The sequence below is a fragment of the Bos javanicus genome, chromosome 1, assembly GCF_032452875.1.
Source record: "Bos javanicus breed banteng chromosome 1, ARS-OSU_banteng_1.0, whole genome shotgun sequence".
NCBI lineage: Eukaryota > Metazoa > Chordata > Mammalia > Artiodactyla > Bovidae > Bos > Bos javanicus.
In genome coordinates, this window is record NC_083868.1 from 50443631 (window position 1) to 50461816 (window position 18186).

The following is an 18186-nucleotide window of genomic DNA, read 5'->3' on the forward strand; positions in this document are numbered from 1 at the left end:
AAATGGATTAAATGCTCCAACCAAAAGACACAGAATGGCTTAATGGATACAAAACATGACTCATATATATGCTGTCTACAAGAAACCCACTTTAGGCCTAAAGACACATACAGATTGAAAATCAGAGGATGGAAAAATATATTCCATGAAAATGGGAAGCAAAAGAAAGCTGGAGTAGCAATCCTTATATCAACAAAATAGACCTTAAAATAAAGAAGATTACAAGCAATAAGGAAGGACACTACATAGTGATCAAGGTATCAATCCAAGAGGAAGACATAACAATTGAAAATATTCACCCAACATAGGAGCACCTCAATACATAAGACAAAGACTAACAGACATAAAAGGAGAAATTAACAATAACTCAATAATAGTAGGAGACTTTAATACCCCACTCACACCAATGGACAGTTCATCAAAACAGAAAATTAATAAGAAAACAAAAGTCTTAAATGATACATTAGATGAAATGGATGTCATTGATATCTTCAGGACATTCCATCCAAATGCAGAATACACCTTCTCAAGTGCACATGGAACATTCCCCAGGACAGACCACATCTTGGGTCACAAATCAAGCCTCAGTAAATTTAAGAAAATTGAAAGTGCATCAAGCATCTTCTCTGACCACAATACTATGAGACTAGATATCAATTACAAGAAAAAAAGTGTAAGAAACACAAACACATGGAGATCAAACAACACATTCCTAAATAACCAACAGATTACTGAAGAAATCAAAAGGGAAATCAAAAAATTTCTAGAAACAAATGACAATAAACACATGATAACTCAAAAACTATGGGATGCAGCAAAAGCAGTTCTAAGAGGGAAGTTTATAGCAATACAATCCTACCTCAAGAAACAAGAAAAACATTGAATAGACAACCTAACTTTACACCTAAAACAACTGGAAAAAGAAGAACAGAAAAATCCCAAAATTAGTAGAAGGAAAGAAATCATAAAGATCCAAGCAGAAATAATGGAAAAAGAAATGAAAGAAACCGTAGTAAAGATTAATAAAACTAAAAGCTGGTTTTTTGAGATGATAAACAAAGTTGACAAACCATTAGCCAGACTCATCAAGAAAAAAAGAGAAGAAGCAAACAACACAATTAAAAATGAAAAAGGATAGGTTACAACAGACAATGCAGAAATACAAAGGATTATAAAAGACTGTTATGAACATCTATATGGCAATAAAATAGACAACCTGGAAGAAATGGACAGATTGTTAGAATATTTTGATCTTCCAAGACTGAACCAGGAAGAAATAGAAATTATGAAAAACCCAATTACAAGCACTGAAATTGAAGCTGTGATCAAAAATCTCCCAAAAAACAAAAACCCAGAACCAGATGGCTTCACAGGAGAACTCTATCAAATAGAGAAGAGCTAATGCCTATCCTTCTAATACTCTTTCCAAAAATTGCAAAGGAAGAAACACTTCCAAACTTGTTCTATGAGGCCACCATCACCCTAAAACCAAAACCAGACAAAGACAACACACACACACACACACAAAAACTACAGGCCAATATCACTGATGAACAAGATGAAAAAATCCTCAAAAAATTTTAACAAACAGAATTCAGCAAAACATCAAAAAGTTCATACTCCATGATCAAGCTGGGTTTATTCCAGGGATGCAAAGGTTCTTCAATATACACAAATCAATCAGTGTGATACACCATATTAACAAATTGAAAGATAAAAACCATACGATCATCTCAATAGATACAGAAAAAGCCTTTGACAAATTCAGCACCAATTTATTAAAACTCTTCAAAAAATGGGCATAGAAGGAACCTACCTCAACATAGTAAAGGCCGTATATGATAAGCCTACAGCAAACATTATTCTCAATAGTGAAAAGCTGAAAGCACTCCCCCTAAGATCAGAAACAAGACAAAGGTGTCCACTTTTGTCACTATTGTTCTACTTAGTTCTGAAGTCCTAGCTACAGCAATCAGAGAAGAAAAAGAAATGAATCCAGATCAGAAAATAAATAAAGCTCTCACTGTTTGCAGATGACAAGATACTGTACATAGAAAACCCTAATGAAAGTAGCTGAAAAATACTAGAGCTAATCAGTGAATTTAGCAAAGTTGCAGGATACAAAATCAATGCACAGAAATCATTTGCATTTCTATATACTAACTGAAAAATCAGAAAAAGAAATTAAGAAATCAATCCCATTCACCATTGCAACAAAAATAACTAAATACGTAGGAATAAACTTACCAAAGGAGACGAAGTGTACACAGAAAATTATAAGACACTAATGAAAAAAATCAAAGGTGACATAAACAGATGGAGAGATGTTCCTTGTTCCTGGGTAGGAAGAATCAATATTGTGAAAATGACTATATTACCAAATGCAATCTACAGATTCATTGTGATCCCTATGAAATTACCAATGGCATTTTTCACAGAACTAGAACAAAATAGTTCATGATTCATATGGAAACACAAAAGACCCCAAATAACCAAAGCAGTCTTAAGAAAGAAGAATGGAGCTGGAGGAATCAACCTTCCTGACTTCAGATATACTACAAAGCTACAGTCATCAAGACATCATGCTACTGGTACTAAAACAAAAATATAAACCAATGGAACAAGATAGAAAGCAAATAAACCCATGCACCTATGGGTACCTTATTTTTGACAAAGTAGGCAAGAATATACAATGACACAAAGACAGCCTCTTCAATAAATGCTGGGAAAACTGGACAGCTACATATAAAAGAATGAAATTAGAACAGTTCCTAACACCATACACAAAGATAAACTCCAAATGGATTAAAGACCTAAATGTAAGACCAGAAACTATAAAAATCTTAGAGGAAAACAAAGGCAGAACAATTGATGACATAAATCAAAGCAAGTTCCTCTGTGACCCATCTCCTAGAGTAACAGAAATAAAAACAAAAGTAAACAAGTGGGACCTGATTAAACTTAAAAGCTTTTGCACAGCAAAGGAAGCTATAAGCAAGGTGAAAAGACAACCCTCAGAATGGGAGTAAATAATAGCAAATGAAACAACTGACAAAGGATTAATTTCCAAAGTATACTAGCACCTCACACAACTCAATACCAGAAAAACAAACAACCCGATCAAAAAATGGGGAAAAGACCTAAACAGACATTTCTCCAAAGAAGACATACAGATGGCTAATAAGCACATGAAAAGATTCTCAACATTGTTCATTATTATAGAAATGCGAATCAAAACTACAATAAGATATCACCTCACACCAGTCAGAATGGCCATCATCAAAATGTCTACAAACAGTAAATGCTGGAAAGTGTGTGGAGAAAAGGGAATCCTCTTCCACTGTTGGTGGGAAAGTAAATTGATACAGCTACTATGCAAGACAGTTTGGAGATTCCTTAAAAAACTAGGAATAAAACCACCATATGACCCAGAAATCCCACTCCTAAGTATATACCCTGAGGAACCAAAATGAAAAAGACAACATGTATCCCTTTGTTCACTGCAGCACTATTTACAATACCTAAAACATGGAAGCTACCTAGATGTCCATAGACAGATGAATGGATAAGAAGTTATGGTGCATATACACAATGGAATATTACTCAGCCATAGAAAGGAGTACATTTGAGCCAGTAGTAATGAGGTGGATGAACCTAGAGCCTATTATACAGAGTGAAGTAAGTCAGAAAAGGAAAGATAAATATCGTATTCTAATGTATATATACGGAATCTGGGAAAATGGTACTGAAGAATTTATTTTCAGGGCAACAAGGAGAAACAGACATAGAGAATAGACTTATGGACATGGGGACAGGGGAGGAGAGGGTGAAATATATGGAAAGAGTAACATGGAAACTTACATTACCATATGTAAAATAGATAGACAATGGGGATTTGCTGTATGGCTCAGGAAACTCAAACAGCGGCTCTGTATCAACCTAGCGGGTAGGATGGGGTGGGAGATGGGAGGGAGGTTCTAAAGGGAGGGGATATATGTATACCTATGGCTGATTCATGTTGAAGTTTGACAGAGAACAACAAAATTCTATAAGGCAATTATCCTTCAACAAAAAAAAATTAAATTTAAAATTTCAACTGCATAAGAAATGGGATAGCATTTTTTTTTTAAATATCTAGCTACTGTAGTCAGTTTTCTCTGAAGAAACGTGTAAACACCTTATGATAATTTAGTTTATCACCTGCTCTCTAAATATACTTGATTTCCCATGGTATGTCTTATCAATTCTTCTCATAATATTTACTTAGTCATCATCTTTATTTTCTTCCAGAAATGATTTAAGAATTTTTTTCTGAAGGTGATAGACCCCAGATGAATACTTACATGCATTCAAAACATCAATCATGTTAACTGCATATAAACGCATAATCAATTAAATTGACCATTCGCACTTGTCCAAACTGGTCTCAAAGCTGGCTTGAAAAACTAGAGTGATTATGCTACACTTGAGTTATTTCAGTCACATAAATCACTTCTGAATTTCAAGTAGAGTTAGCAGGAGTTTTTCTTTCTTTCATCTATTTTTTTTCTCCAAAAATATTTTGACTGTCTTACTTTCTGGAGTTGTATTTCAAGCATATTTTTCTGCTTCACAGATTTGGATTTGTCCTTAAACCCAAGCGGGGAGGTGACTAAGCAGATTGGCGATGCTCTGCCTGTGTCATGCACAATATCTGCCAGTAGGAATGCAACTGTGGTGTGGATGAAAGTAAGTAATATTCTTGGTAATGTTCCACTTTTGGACTGACTCCTTTTAGGCTTCTCTTGTATATTCATGTGTAATATGTTTATACACAAAAACTCATACTCTCTTTTTTTATATATAATAATAAAGATTACTACAATAAAATTTAGAGGTACTCAACATCACTATGGCATCCATAATTGTTGCTCTGAAACTTAGTTTGGGGCATTAATTTAATTATGTGTATTTACTAAATAATTATACACATGCATATGGACACACACGCATATACAGTTATATATTTTAGCAATTTCCAGTGTGTTTTAACCCATAATGTTGTTAACAGTGTGTTTATAACAACCCTGTGAAATATGCAAGAAAATGGTTAGTTCCCTACTTTATTTCAAAGAACTTGAAGTGAGAGAAATCAGAGAGCTCATAGGTGACAGAGTAGAGGCTCAGGCTCAGGCCTTACCCAGCATAAACACCACTATAGTCACATAACCTTCTGCCTTTCTGGAGACTGACCTTAAGTGTTTGAATGTGGGTTCCATGAATTAGTAGCTCCTTGATGGTAGTGATCTTTTTTCACCCCTGGGCCATAGTAGAACACCTGGAACATACTAAGAGCTTAGTCTGTATTTCCTGAGTGTTTCAGTTCAGTTTAGTTCTGTCGCTCAGTTGTGTCCGACTCTTTGCGACCCCATGGACTGCAGTATGCCAGGCTTCCCTGTCCATTGCCGACTCCTGGAGCCTGCTCAAACTCATGACCATTGAGTCGGTGATGCCATCCAACCATCTCATCCTCTGTTGTCCCCTTCTTCTCCCCTCTTCAGTCTTTCCCAGCATCAGGGTCTTTTCAAATGAGTCAGTTCTTCACATCAGATGGCCAAAGCATTGGAGCTTCAGCTTCAGAATCAGTCCTTCCAATGAATATTCAGGACTGATTTCCTTTACAATTCACTGGTTGGATCTCCATGTAGTCCAAAGGACCCTCAAGAGTCTTCTCCAACACTACAGTTCAAAAGCGTCAATTCTTCGGTGCTCAGCTTTCTTTATGGTCCAACTCTCACATCCATACATGACTACTAGCTTTGACTAGATGAACCTTTGTCAGCAAAATAATGTCTCTGCTTTTTAATATGCTGTCCTGAGGCTAATGTTCTTGTTATCGTCTGAAATGTAGGTCATTATCTGGGGACCCAAGCATTGCTGTTATCTTTTTAGAGTGAGATTAATAGGATTGGAAATTGGTGATTTGAGATAAGGTTATTAACTAAGGTTATCAACATAGAGAAGGTTATCACCAGGACTTCCCTGGTGGCTCAGATGGTAAAGTGTCTGCCTACAATCTGGGAGACCTGGGTTCAATCCCTGTGTCAAGGCAATGGCAACCCACTCCAGTACTCTTGCCTGGAAAATCCCATGGACGGAGGAGCCTGGTAGGCTATAGTCCATGGGGTTGCAAAGAGGTGGACATGACTGAGCGACTTCACATTCACTTTCTTTCTTTATCAACAAAGGGAAAGGTTGTTACTATGTTCCCTCCACTCAAATCCTTAACTAGTATACACCCTGTCTGTTTATTCCTGTAATGTGACATGTAGCAGAAGCACTTAAGCAGTATTGAGTTGACAAAAACACATCAAACCACTTAAAATAGGGGTTGACAAGAATTATCTTTGTAAAAAGTTGTGGGAAGTATATTGCTCCAGTTTCTTTTAGATGAAAATGTAAATTATTTTCTATTGGTTTTTGATCTCTTTTCATGCCAGATCCTCTGTTACTTGTTATCTTAACTCTTAAAACTCAGTTTATTATTTCATTTTCTCTTAAACACAGCCTCATCACAACATTTCATTTGCTCAGATAGTTAAAATGTCACTCCATAGACTGAATACTTAACATGATGTGTTTGTGGTAGTTAATGGTCAAAGGGCTTGATAGGTTTTTGGTATATGAACACTCACGGTGTGTTTTACTCAGAACTAGAGAAGCTAAGTTTACTTGGTTAAACCAGTTTCCACAGAAGCTGCAGTTACTGTTGTTGATTAAATAACTCATATCAGTAGTGCTGATCAATGTTGCCTGCCTGTTGGTAAGTTGATGGAAATGGAAAAAAAATTATAGTGTACAAAGACCATATAATCTTAAGATTGTGTTTGGTTGCCTTAGGAGCATTTCAATTCCTGGTAAATAGTATTATTTTCTATATATAAAATTATTTTCAAAGTTAAATGTTGCATTTTATTTGTTCATAGAAATTTTAGTATAGTAAGCCATTTAAAAGTTTTCTTTAAAAAACATTTTTGTCTTAATTGTTCTGTAATAGATTCCATGTCTTGATAACTGTCTTTAATATGGTAAGATTACTACCCTATTTACAAGTAAGGAAGCTGAATCTCAGAAGTTTATGAACTTGTTCCAAATATAAATTCAGTAAATGGAAGAGTCTGAAATAAAACTCTGATTTGTCTAACTCTAAAAGTTCAGAGGAAAAAGGAAGTCTATTTGTGAAAGCATTTGAAGTTAAGAAAAGAAATTTTCATTAGACCCAGAAGAATAATTTCAGTCTTTATTATTATATAATAAATACATGGAGAGCTATAATTGTGCCATGTGACATAATTAACTTTTTATTTAATCAGGATAACGTCAAGCTTCGATCTAGCCCATCATTTTCTAGTCTTCATTATCAGGATGCTGGAAACTATGTCTGTGAAACAGCTCTGCAAGAGGTTGAAGGATTAAAGAAAAGAGAGTCGTTGACTCTAATTGTAGAAGGTAATAAAATACGTGAGCACCAATTCAAAATTTTCTTTGAGAATTTAATATCTGTTTCTTTTATGATCTCAGTTCAACATCTTATTTTAATTGTAATATTTTTAGGAAAACCTCAAATCAAAATGACAAAGAAAACTGATCCCAGTGGACTGTCTAAAACAATAATCTGCCATGTGGAAGGTTTTCCGAAGCCAGCTATACAGTGGACAATTACTGGCAGTGGAAGTGTCATAAACCAAGCAAGTATTTGTCTTCTTGTTGAGTGCTGTACTTGGTGCAATGTAGGGTTTTATTTAGGTATCTAAACTGTAAGCTAACATTATCAACACGAAATTCACGCTATGTCCTCAGAGGAAGCTTTTGCTAACTTCTCCCAAAGGAAGACCGTAGCTCAAAGAGAAATTTAAAATCCTAGGGTCATGGAGCATGGAAGACTTATTTTGTTGTGGTCAGTATCTGGACAAATTAAGAGAGTAGTATTGACATACATATATGACCATGTATAAAATGGATATCTCATGGGAAGCTGCTATATAGCATAGGGTGCTCTGTGATGACCTAGAGGGGTGTCATAGGGTGGGGGGTGGGAGGAAGTCTCAAGTGGGGGGATATATATATGCTTAAGGCTGATTCACATTGTTGTACCACAGCAACCAACACAGCATTGTAAAGCAATTATCCTCCAATTAAAAATAAATTTTAAAAATATATAAATTAGGTATTACCCCATGGTCACTAATTCCTGAAATTTGGGTGATTAAAACATTAAGGTATATATTACCTACATCCTGAACTTCCACATCTCAGTATAAGTGGCCTCACTTACACTTTGCTTACTTTTATGCACATTATGGGTCATTTCTTCTTGAGACTTGGCCCTGGGGAATGGTGAAGAACATAGTCACTGTGAACATATGGTCTGATCTGTGTGTACTGGGGCCAAAGTATGGCTAGCTAAATATATAGTATCTAGGATGATTTCTGCTGAACAAACTTGTATGTAAACCAAACAGTAATATTTGTACCTTTGTCACACCATTTTAGTTTGCAGTAGTAAAAGGCTAAGAATGTATGAACACTACCAATAATTTTCTCTTTGAAAAAAAAAAAATGAGAATCTGGCTTATCACAAACTGTTCAGATATGTAATCCCATTAAATTGCCAGTCAACTTGGGTTACTGACATACTGGTTAATTCCATTCTCTCCACAACAGTCTTCATGTCTCTCTTCTCAGTGGAGCCACTTAAAGATTCCTCAGGAATACCCCCATGAGCCATTTGATTATTTGAATCTTCTGTGTTCCCTCTTTCCCAGCTTTAGACTCAGTTGAAATCTGAGAAGGCATGCATAAACCAGAATCATAATTTAAAGTGTCCACCCTTTCTCTGTCTAGGGAAGGTGGGCTAGTGGTCCAGCTTATGTAGTCTAGTTTTGCAGAACTTGGTGAATTTTGGCTCTTTCAGCTATGGGTGATGCATGTTTACTTGCATAACTCAAGTATGGAATGTCCCTAAAGGAGTGGACACAAGCAAATGCTTCCTGATTTGGTTATATGTGATGGGACACACAAGCAAGAGAATATGCCTGAGGATGACAAAGAGGCTCTTGATTTCAGAATAAAGACCTGAATTGCTAACAATGTTTAGATCTCTTTTTTAGCATCAAAAATGACTGTTTCTATTCTACTCTGTTCTTTTTTTTTTGCTCTCTAGTTCAATTTAATAATAATTATATCAAAAAAACCTTTTGTTTCTGGATAATGCAAACATAAAAAATAGAAAAATAAGTATCAGATAAGTGTTTAATGAAGAAAAAGGTACAAAGATTTAAAAGGTCAACCTAGAAATAGGCAAAGGCATTTTGTAGAGATAAAGTAATAAAAACAAAAAAAAGTCATATGAGAAAAGTCCAGTGAGAAAGTCATATGAAAAATACTGGTGGGAATTGGAAAAATAGCAGGTGAACTTACTATGAGGATAAAAATAATAATCCATTCTTCATTGTCAAGGAGAAGGATTGATTCTGGCCCACTAGGTGATATGTTATTTTTCTTGTCCTAGGCTTGTGCTGATCCAGCCATAATTTTTTTATTTGTTCCTTCCTCAATCACATGGTGAATCTATTATTTTACAACTGCTGATACCTCTGTCCCACCCCTATCCCAGGGACTCCATGATATCTCTAATCATGAAGCTCTCTCCTGTCCTCAAGGCCTTTACAATACATTTGAGAAGAAAGCACATATAGAGCAATAGAGGACTAGAGGACATGGTGTGTATAATATGTCTCAGAAAACAATGCAAGTACATGCTTGCTTTAGTGGAGTTGGACTGAGAATCCAGAAGAGAGTAATGTGAATTGTCTCTTATGTTTGAAGAAATTAAATAGCAGTGGTTACCCTCATCACTAGTCACTGAAAAAGAACCCATCCTCTGTATTTAACTCAAATAAATTGAGAAAGAGAGTCTGGTTTTCCCATGAGAAAACCATACATACCTATGCACGTATGTATCATGGTTTAAAATAAAAGAATTCACCGTTATAGTGGAGGGGAATGAGTTTTGTTGTTTAGTCCACAAGTCACGTCCAACTCTTTTGCAGACTGTAGTCCACCAGGCTCCTCTGTCCTTGAGATTGCCCAGGCAAGAATATAGGCAAGAATGCTGGAGTGGGTTGCCATTTCCTTCTCCAGGGGATCGTCCTGATCCAGAGATTGAACCCACATCTCCTGCATACATCTCCTGCATTCCAGGCAGATTCTTTACTGCCGAGCCACCAGGGAAGCCCTAAACATAGGAGAGCAACCACCCAACTTAGGGCATGAACCTATCACCCTGGGATTAAGAGGTTCATGCTCTACTAACTGAGGATGTAGTTTACAAATAGAATTAAACTCATAAGTTTATTAGAAGAAAACTGGTGATGAGTTACTCTCTAATTATTTTGAGATAGGTACTATCATGCCAAAATATAAACTAACGAGCATCTATTGAAAAAGAACAGCTTAGTTTAATTATTAAAATTAATAATAGAAACATAAAGAGAAATCCAAGTATGGATTCACTATTCTTTTTCCTCTCTGATGTAGTTATAAACCTGAAATGGTCTCATCTATGAACTTACATATACCCTTGCATGCCAGATAATGCCGCAGAGCACCGCACCTATCTTGTTTCATTCAGTGTTACTCTTTCCTATGTTTTTAATTCATTTCCATTTCTAAAGCCATTTTCCTTTTCTTTTTCCAGACAGAGGAATCTCCGTATATCAATGGCAGGTATTATAGTAAAATTATCATTTCCCCTGAAGAGAATGTTACATTAACTTGCACAGCAGAAAACCAGCTGGAGAGAACAGTAAACTCCTTGAATGTCTCTGCTAGTGAGTATTTCCTTTCTGGCATTAAAAAAAGTAAGAAAATTTGAAGTTATTCTTCATTAGTTTAAAATCTTCAATTCCATCTTCCTGTACTGCATTATGGTAAGTTTTATTTATTTATTTTGCATTTGGTATCATCATCATAAGGTTCTTTTTTTTTTCTTCCTGGTGTCCATTCTTTACAATCCTTGTCTTGACAGTTAAATCATTTCATGTTTTATGGATCAGAGACTTTATCTTGTACAGGAATATTTCCAAGATCAACAGAGGATAAGGACTATGTTGCTCTTACTTAATCCATGTTTTGTGTTCAGATGATTCAAAGATTACCTGAAAACATTTCTCTAACAGTTTTAATTTTAGTAAATTTTTAATTCCCTTTAATCTATTATTTTTCATTTCAATTCTTTGTGGTATTTATCCTATTCTTATTTTGCAAAGGAATGCCACATGCTTAAAGTCACTCAGAAAATTGGTAGTAAAACTGATATCAGGAATCCAAAACTCTAGTTTCAAAAATTGATGCATTTGAATATCAAATTTGAATCATAGGTTAAAAAATCAAACAAATTAGATAATCTCAGAGAAAGTGAAAAAAAATCTGTCAATGCTGAAATCAAGGTAATGGATACCAATAGCTGCTTCTTTATTTAAGTTGAAGTTATCTCTCATCTTCAATTCTATAATTCTTTATTTTGCTGTGTTAGTCTTAAATCAGGGCTGGCCTAGACTGAGACTCAGATCTGGGCAGGATACCAACTGACTCTCCAAACTTTCATTCTTCAGTCAGTTGGAATTCTCTATGTGATTTTAGCAAGATAGAGATATACTGGCTAGGAATTAGCTGAAGCTAGGAGAAAATAATTTTCTAAAGATAATGGCCCTTAACAGAATATGACTGGAATATAAAAACCTTTTGGATTGACAGGAGAAAAGAGCCAAATGAATTTAACTCTAAAATAGGAGCATTGACTTCTCTGAATTCAATTCAGTGAGTATTGATTTGTCCTACCTAAAAGAGAAGTTATCCTTTCTTCCTGAACACAAGTCTCTCTTTTTAATTCTAACCCATTGAATAGTGGCTTATAGACCTTGCAGTGGTTTGATCAACATTTAATACCATCATTTTCAAAGTCAATGAGCACCTCCTAAAATTCCAATATAGTAGGTATGAGGAGGGGTCTAGGAATCTGCATTTTAACAATGATCACTGAAAATTCTGATGGAAGCCCATGTTCATAGAAAAATATTTATTTAGTCTAATATTAAATGATAATCCACCACAGTGACAATCCTCTAAATGGGCCAAGATCATAGTGCTGTTAGTCATTTGGAGGGTTTTTACAAGCATCACATATATTGCACCTTCACCTCTGAGATGTCCCCAGTTTTAACCACCACTCCTACCACTTTGAAAATGTCTCTAAGTGGCAAATTTCTGACACTAGAGTACGAAAATAAATCTCCTCCACTGAGGCAGGAAAATTGAAGTTGAGAAACACTACACTATAGATTCCATGCACTGCAACTTGTTTCTCCTAAAAAAAGAAATCCTATTAAAAGGTGGTAGATAGTGGGAAAGTTATGGATTTCAGATTAATACTATAGCTTGTCAGTTGTGAAGTTTTCTATGGTAGATCAATACCTTTGCAGTTTTAACTACTGTCTTTTCTTTAAAACAAGATGAATTTCTTTGTACGGAAGTTCATGCTTTATTAAATGTAAGTTTTTCTACCCTCAGCTGTAGAATAGATATTTTATCTTTGAGTATTATTACATCATACTATAATGGTAAAGGTGACTTTCATATATCAACAAATTTTGTTTTTAATTTCATATTAACATTTTTCATTTCAGTAAGTATTCCAGAACACGATGAGGCAGACGAGATAAGTGGTAGGTACTATGCTGCCGGCTCTTCTTCCTTGACTATCTGCTCAAGATTTATGAAGTGTCATTGCATAAATAATTTTCCTAGCTGCCACATTTTGATTTGAATTAAAATAGCAAATGAGACAAGATAGTAAGAATGCTAAAATTTTAATGCCTTAGAAGCACAAGTTTGCATGTTACTCTTAGTAGTGAGCCTTGGTCATTTTTAATCAGAAATAATAACTAGATTGACTTCTTTTCAGAAATGCTTGGCATTGTCTGTAATTGCATGGGCTTCTCTTCTTTGTTGTAGATGAAAACAAAGAAAAGGTTAATGACCAGGCAAAACTAATTGTGGGAATTGTTGTTGGTCTCCTCCTCGCTGCCCTAGTTGCTGGTGTCGTCTATTGGCTATACATGAAGAAATCAAAGTAAGTTGAAGAAAAAAGATCTTCATTGTTCATTGACTTTCACAGGGAGAAAATTCAATGTGTTCATTATGTTTATTTCAGCTGAGCATGTAAATTTCTCTAAGAGGAAAGACATATTGCCCAAAGTCAGGCTGATAACATTTTGCTTCAGCTCACCGTGGCTACATTACCAACACTGGAGACATGGCTTGGAGTGATTTCACACGTGTCCCCTTATTTTTTTCAGTCAGTAGTCCAAATTGAATTATCTTATTTTTCTCAATGCATAGGTAGGTTTTTAAAAAGCACATAGTCCCTAGGAGTCAGCTATTCTGAACTGTTTGATGGAGGTTTGTGGACATTAATTAAAAGTGGTTAGTATATCCCATGGGGACATCAGGTGTCTTTACAGTGACAGGCAAGCAGCAAAATTGTTGGTGAGGTCAAGCTGCCTTGCTGTCACTACTCCTCTTAGATTCTAGTTAGGTCACTTTGTTTTATAGGAGGATCTAATTCAGAGGAAAAGTCATCATTATGCTGTGTTGAATTAAAAAAAAATGATTAAAGTAATAAAATTACTTTAAAAATGACTAAATGGTGTTTAGATTAAAGATTATTAGAATGATACAATAATAAATGTAGAGTCAACCTCACAAATCATATAATAGTGTTTTATAATGAAAATCCAATAAACAGTTGTTGTTCAGTCGCCAAATTGTGTCCAACTCTCTGGACCACATTGACCGCAGCATGCCAGGCTTCCCTGTCCTTCACTGTCTCCTGGAGTTTGCTCAAACTCAGGTCCATTGAGTCAGCAATGCCATTCAATCATCTCATCCTCTGTCGTGCTTCTTCTGCCCTTAATCTTTTCAAGCATCAGGTTCTTTTCCAGTGAGTTGGCTCTTTGCATCAGGTGGCCCAGTTGGAGCTTTAGCTTCAGCATCAGTCCTTTCAGTGAATGTTCAGGGTTGATGTCCTTTAAGATTGACCAGTTCAATCTCCTTGCAGTCCAAGGGACTCTCAAGAGTCTTCTCCAACACTACAGTTCAAAAGCATCAATTCTTCAGCACTCAACCTTCTTTATGATCCAACTCTCCCATCTGTACATGACTATTGGAAAAGCCATGGCTTTGACTATACAGACCTTTGTTGGCAAAGTGATATCTCTGCTTTTTACTATGCTGTGTAGGTTTTTCATAGCTTTGCTTCCAAGGATCCAGCATCTTTTAATTTCATGGTTGCACTCACCATCCACAGTGATTTTGGAATCCAAGAAAATAAAATCTGTCACTGATTCCACTTTTCCCCCTTCTATTTGCCATGGGGTGATGGGACCAGAGGCCATGATCTTAGTTTTCTGAATGGTGAGTTTTAAACATGCTTTTTTACTCCTTCTTTCACCCTTAACAGTGAAGATTCTTAACATACACATGTGCCTAGTACTCCTCATTGCCCCAGCTCTGACCCTAGATTCAGATGCAATTGGACAGAGATGGAGTTCTTGCATTGCATTTTATAAAAATTCCATTAGTGATTCTGTGGCGTACCCTTGGTTTCAATCATGAGTTTCAAACCCCTGTATCTTATAAATGAGGAAATTGAATTTTACAAGGGAATGTGTGTGGCTTGTGGTAACTTTGGACTTTATTTTGTATTTTCTTGATGTTTTGATATAACCCCTATCAACAACTCAGGTTGAGTTAACTTAAAATCAAAAGAAAAAACAGACTGAATCAGATCCATGGTTCTACTCTTTACAGATACAAATTTCAGTGAAGTAATATTTGAATGGATCTGCCATCAAAGGAAGGTAGTAGCTTAGAATTTTTAAACTCACATAATATGAGCATGGATTGAGTTCTGCCTTGTTCTCACAGTCCATCTCTGAAGTAGATAATCATATTATACATATTTCACTTTGGAAAAAAACTAAGGCAGAGAATGGTTATAAGGCTTGCTTAAGATCATACACTTGTAAGCGACAGAATTATATTTTATTTAAGGCAGTAGTGTTTTAGAATCTTGGTGTTTAATTCCTAAGTCTTATTTTCTCTCATTATGCCTTACTTTTTCTCTCTTCAGAGAGGCAGAAACACATTCCTGTTGTGTATTGTAGTTGATATGCATGTCCACTCTCACACTAGGGCATAGCCACTGCTAGTCTTAGCACTTCAGTCCTCAGTCTCAAACAGTCCACACTATCACTTGATAACAAATGTGGGTTTTTTTCTCAGTGAACATTTTACCTACAAACTCTTCATTGTTGCTTTGTACCCATGGTTTCCATGGAAAGTTTAGAAGACTGTCTGTACCATGTAGAAGAAAGGAAATGCAATTTCCCAGAGGCAGTATCTATCTTATTAGATATTCTCCTTCTATGTGTCTAAGTTTCCCGACTATCAAAATCTTATCCTTCCTTTATAATCTATAATGAGGTGCTCACAAATCTAACAACTTGGCCTCTAAAGTATTTTGGTTTTATTTATTTAGGATTTCTGAAGGTAATTTTTATTTAGGGCACTTCAAAGTAATTTTACTTCTTAAAGAATAAAAATAAAATTTCTCTGTATCCTGAAATTTCACTGAAAAATAAACAGCAGTCTTGTACATTATGATCAAATGAATGTGAAATTCATGGCACTCTCCAGTGTCCTTAATCATCCTACTCTGATTGCCAATATTTTATCATATCCTATTTGTCTTTCTATGAATAGGAAAAAAATATTGTGTGTGGAGGGCAGGGAGGTTGTTATGTCATTGTATATTACCATATGGTAACCCAGAATTAAAATCATGGGTAAATAAATGCTGGACATTTAGCTTCATAATGTCTTTAGTTTAAGGACTAAGACTGCATACATTTCTTTTGAAGTCAGTCAGTTCAGTTCAGTCACTCAGTCGTGTCCAACTCTTTGCAACCCCATGAATTGCAGCACGCCAGGCCTCCCTGTCCATCACCAACTCCCGGAGTTCACTCAGACTCACGTCCATCGAGTCAGTGATGCCATCCAGCCATCTCATCCTCTGTCATCCCCTTCATCTCCTGCCCTCAATCTCTCCCAGCATCAGAGACTTTTCTAATGAGTCAACTCCTCGCATGAGGTGGCCAAAGTACTGGAGTTTCAGCTTTAGCATCATTCCCTCCAAAGAAAAACCAGGGCTGATCTCCTTCAGAATGAACTGGTTGGATCTCCTTGCAGTCCAAGGGACTCTCAAGAGTCTTATCCAACACCACAGTTCAAAAGCATCAATTAAGTACTTCAGTTAATTAAGTGTTTATTTTACCATCTGACTTGGACATTTGTCTAAATAACTGTTATTTATTGAAAAGTGCACCAACTTTGCTAGAGTCAGTATTATTGGTAATCAAAATAAATTGCAGTTTTACCTCAAGCATCAAAGTGTTTTTATTAAGACTTTGCAGAACTCTTCAGATTTGCTAAGTGCTTCACATTTGTGCTCACTCAGTCATGTCCAACTCTTTGCAACCACATGGGCTGTAGCCTGCCAGGCTCCTGTATCCTTGGGATTTTCCAGGTGAGAATACTGGAGTGGGTGCCATTTCCTTCTCCTAGAAAGTGCTTCACATTCCTGACTAGCTTTTTTACTCCCCTCTGAGATAAGCAAGCATTTTTGCTATATGAGTTATTGTTAATACTTATGCCCAGAGTAAATGCAGATTCATAATAAGAGCTTTCAGGTTAAGAGTTCTTAAGTCTATTTTTGGGTCCACTATACTCCCTTTCTTCCTTTTCTTCTAGGTAACTTCACCTTTACAAATCAATATGAGTTTCATTTCTACATTTAGCTTAATTCATCACCATTTTATATGGATATGAGACAATTTAATAATAAAGATATGGTTCAGACTTTTTTTCTCAGATACCTAAAGAAATATACCCCTGTGTTTACCCTCCTGTGAAATGATGCCGTCAAAAATCTTAGTGAGTCACACATTATTACAAACAACTTGTAGCAACAATTAAATTAGTTCTTTGCACTGGCAATTTAATGTCAGTGGAGAGAGAAATGAGAGAAACAATCTTTTATGCCCAAGTAGAATGGCACCCCCTCCAGTAGTCTTGCCTGGAAAATCCCATGGATGGAGGAGCCTGGTGGGCTGCAGTCTATGGGGTCATGAAGAGTTGGACACGACTGAGCGACTTCACTTTCACTTTTCACTTTTATGCATTGGAGAAGGAAATGGCAACCCACTCCAGTGTTCTTGCCTGGAGAATCCCAGGGATGGGGGAGCCTGGTGGGCTGCTGTCTATGGGTCGCACAGGGTCGGACACGACTGAAGTGACTTAGCAGCAGAATTTGAGTACAACATACCTAATGACTACTCAAAAACCAGGAACTCCCCATTACATTCATATGAGATACATATTTTTATATCTATTTTTAAATATGGAAAACTGCAGCAGGAAATGCTTAGCAGTGGTGCTTGACGTTGTGATATGGTATGTTCATTGCAGAATAAGGACTCGTGCTTTCTCTACTGTTTTGATTCATATAACTGCTCACTGGAAATTTTTTTTTTTTTTGAGATATTTTGATAGTGAGAATGGATAACTCATCATTTCCTGCCAGGGTCCAGCCCCGGCTGATCCAGGGTATTCGAAGAAGAGACGGCATAGGCGACCTATTTATTTAAATATTTATCAAAGATATAAAGAGTAATAGAATGAGGATAGCTCAGTAGGAAAATTCAGTGGAGAAAAGAGGCTGAGTAGCTTGGTTTACGTGGGAGACCAAGAAAACTTCAAGACAAGAAGTTTGTACCACTTACGTAGGCCGCAGGCGTCCTTCCGTTCTCCCGAAGGAGAGGAGACACTGAGGCCTCCCCGGTCGGATCTTAGAAGCCCAGGCATAATTAGCAAGCATGGCGGGTTCCGCATTCCAGATGGAGACTCAGCCAGAATTTGAGAGAGAGAGCGACATGGGGAGACCAAATTTCAGTGAACAAGGCCCACACTTTATTTTCCAAAGTAGTTTTTATACCTTAAGTTGTGCATAGAGGATAATGGGGGAAG

General features: G+C 36.3%; 1 protein-coding gene across 2 annotated transcripts in view; it reads left to right on the plus strand.

Annotated features, from left to right (window-relative positions):
* ALCAM (activated leukocyte cell adhesion molecule) overlaps positions 1-18186 on the plus strand; it is a 228626-nt gene that overhangs the window by 193700 nt on the left and 16740 nt on the right. Inside the window, exons 9-14 of one of the 2 annotated variants that reach the window (XM_061384142.1) lie at positions 4616-4728; positions 7353-7488; positions 7594-7731; positions 10743-10871; positions 12726-12764; positions 13054-13171. In XM_061384142.1, the coding sequence (XP_061240126.1) occupies positions 4616-4728; positions 7353-7488; positions 7594-7731; positions 10743-10871; positions 12726-12764; positions 13054-13171 (673 nt within the window). The remainder of the gene's footprint in view (positions 1-4615; positions 4729-7352; positions 7489-7593; positions 7732-10742; positions 10872-12725; positions 12765-13053; positions 13172-18186) is intronic. The other variant, XM_061384211.1, reaches the window with a different exon arrangement.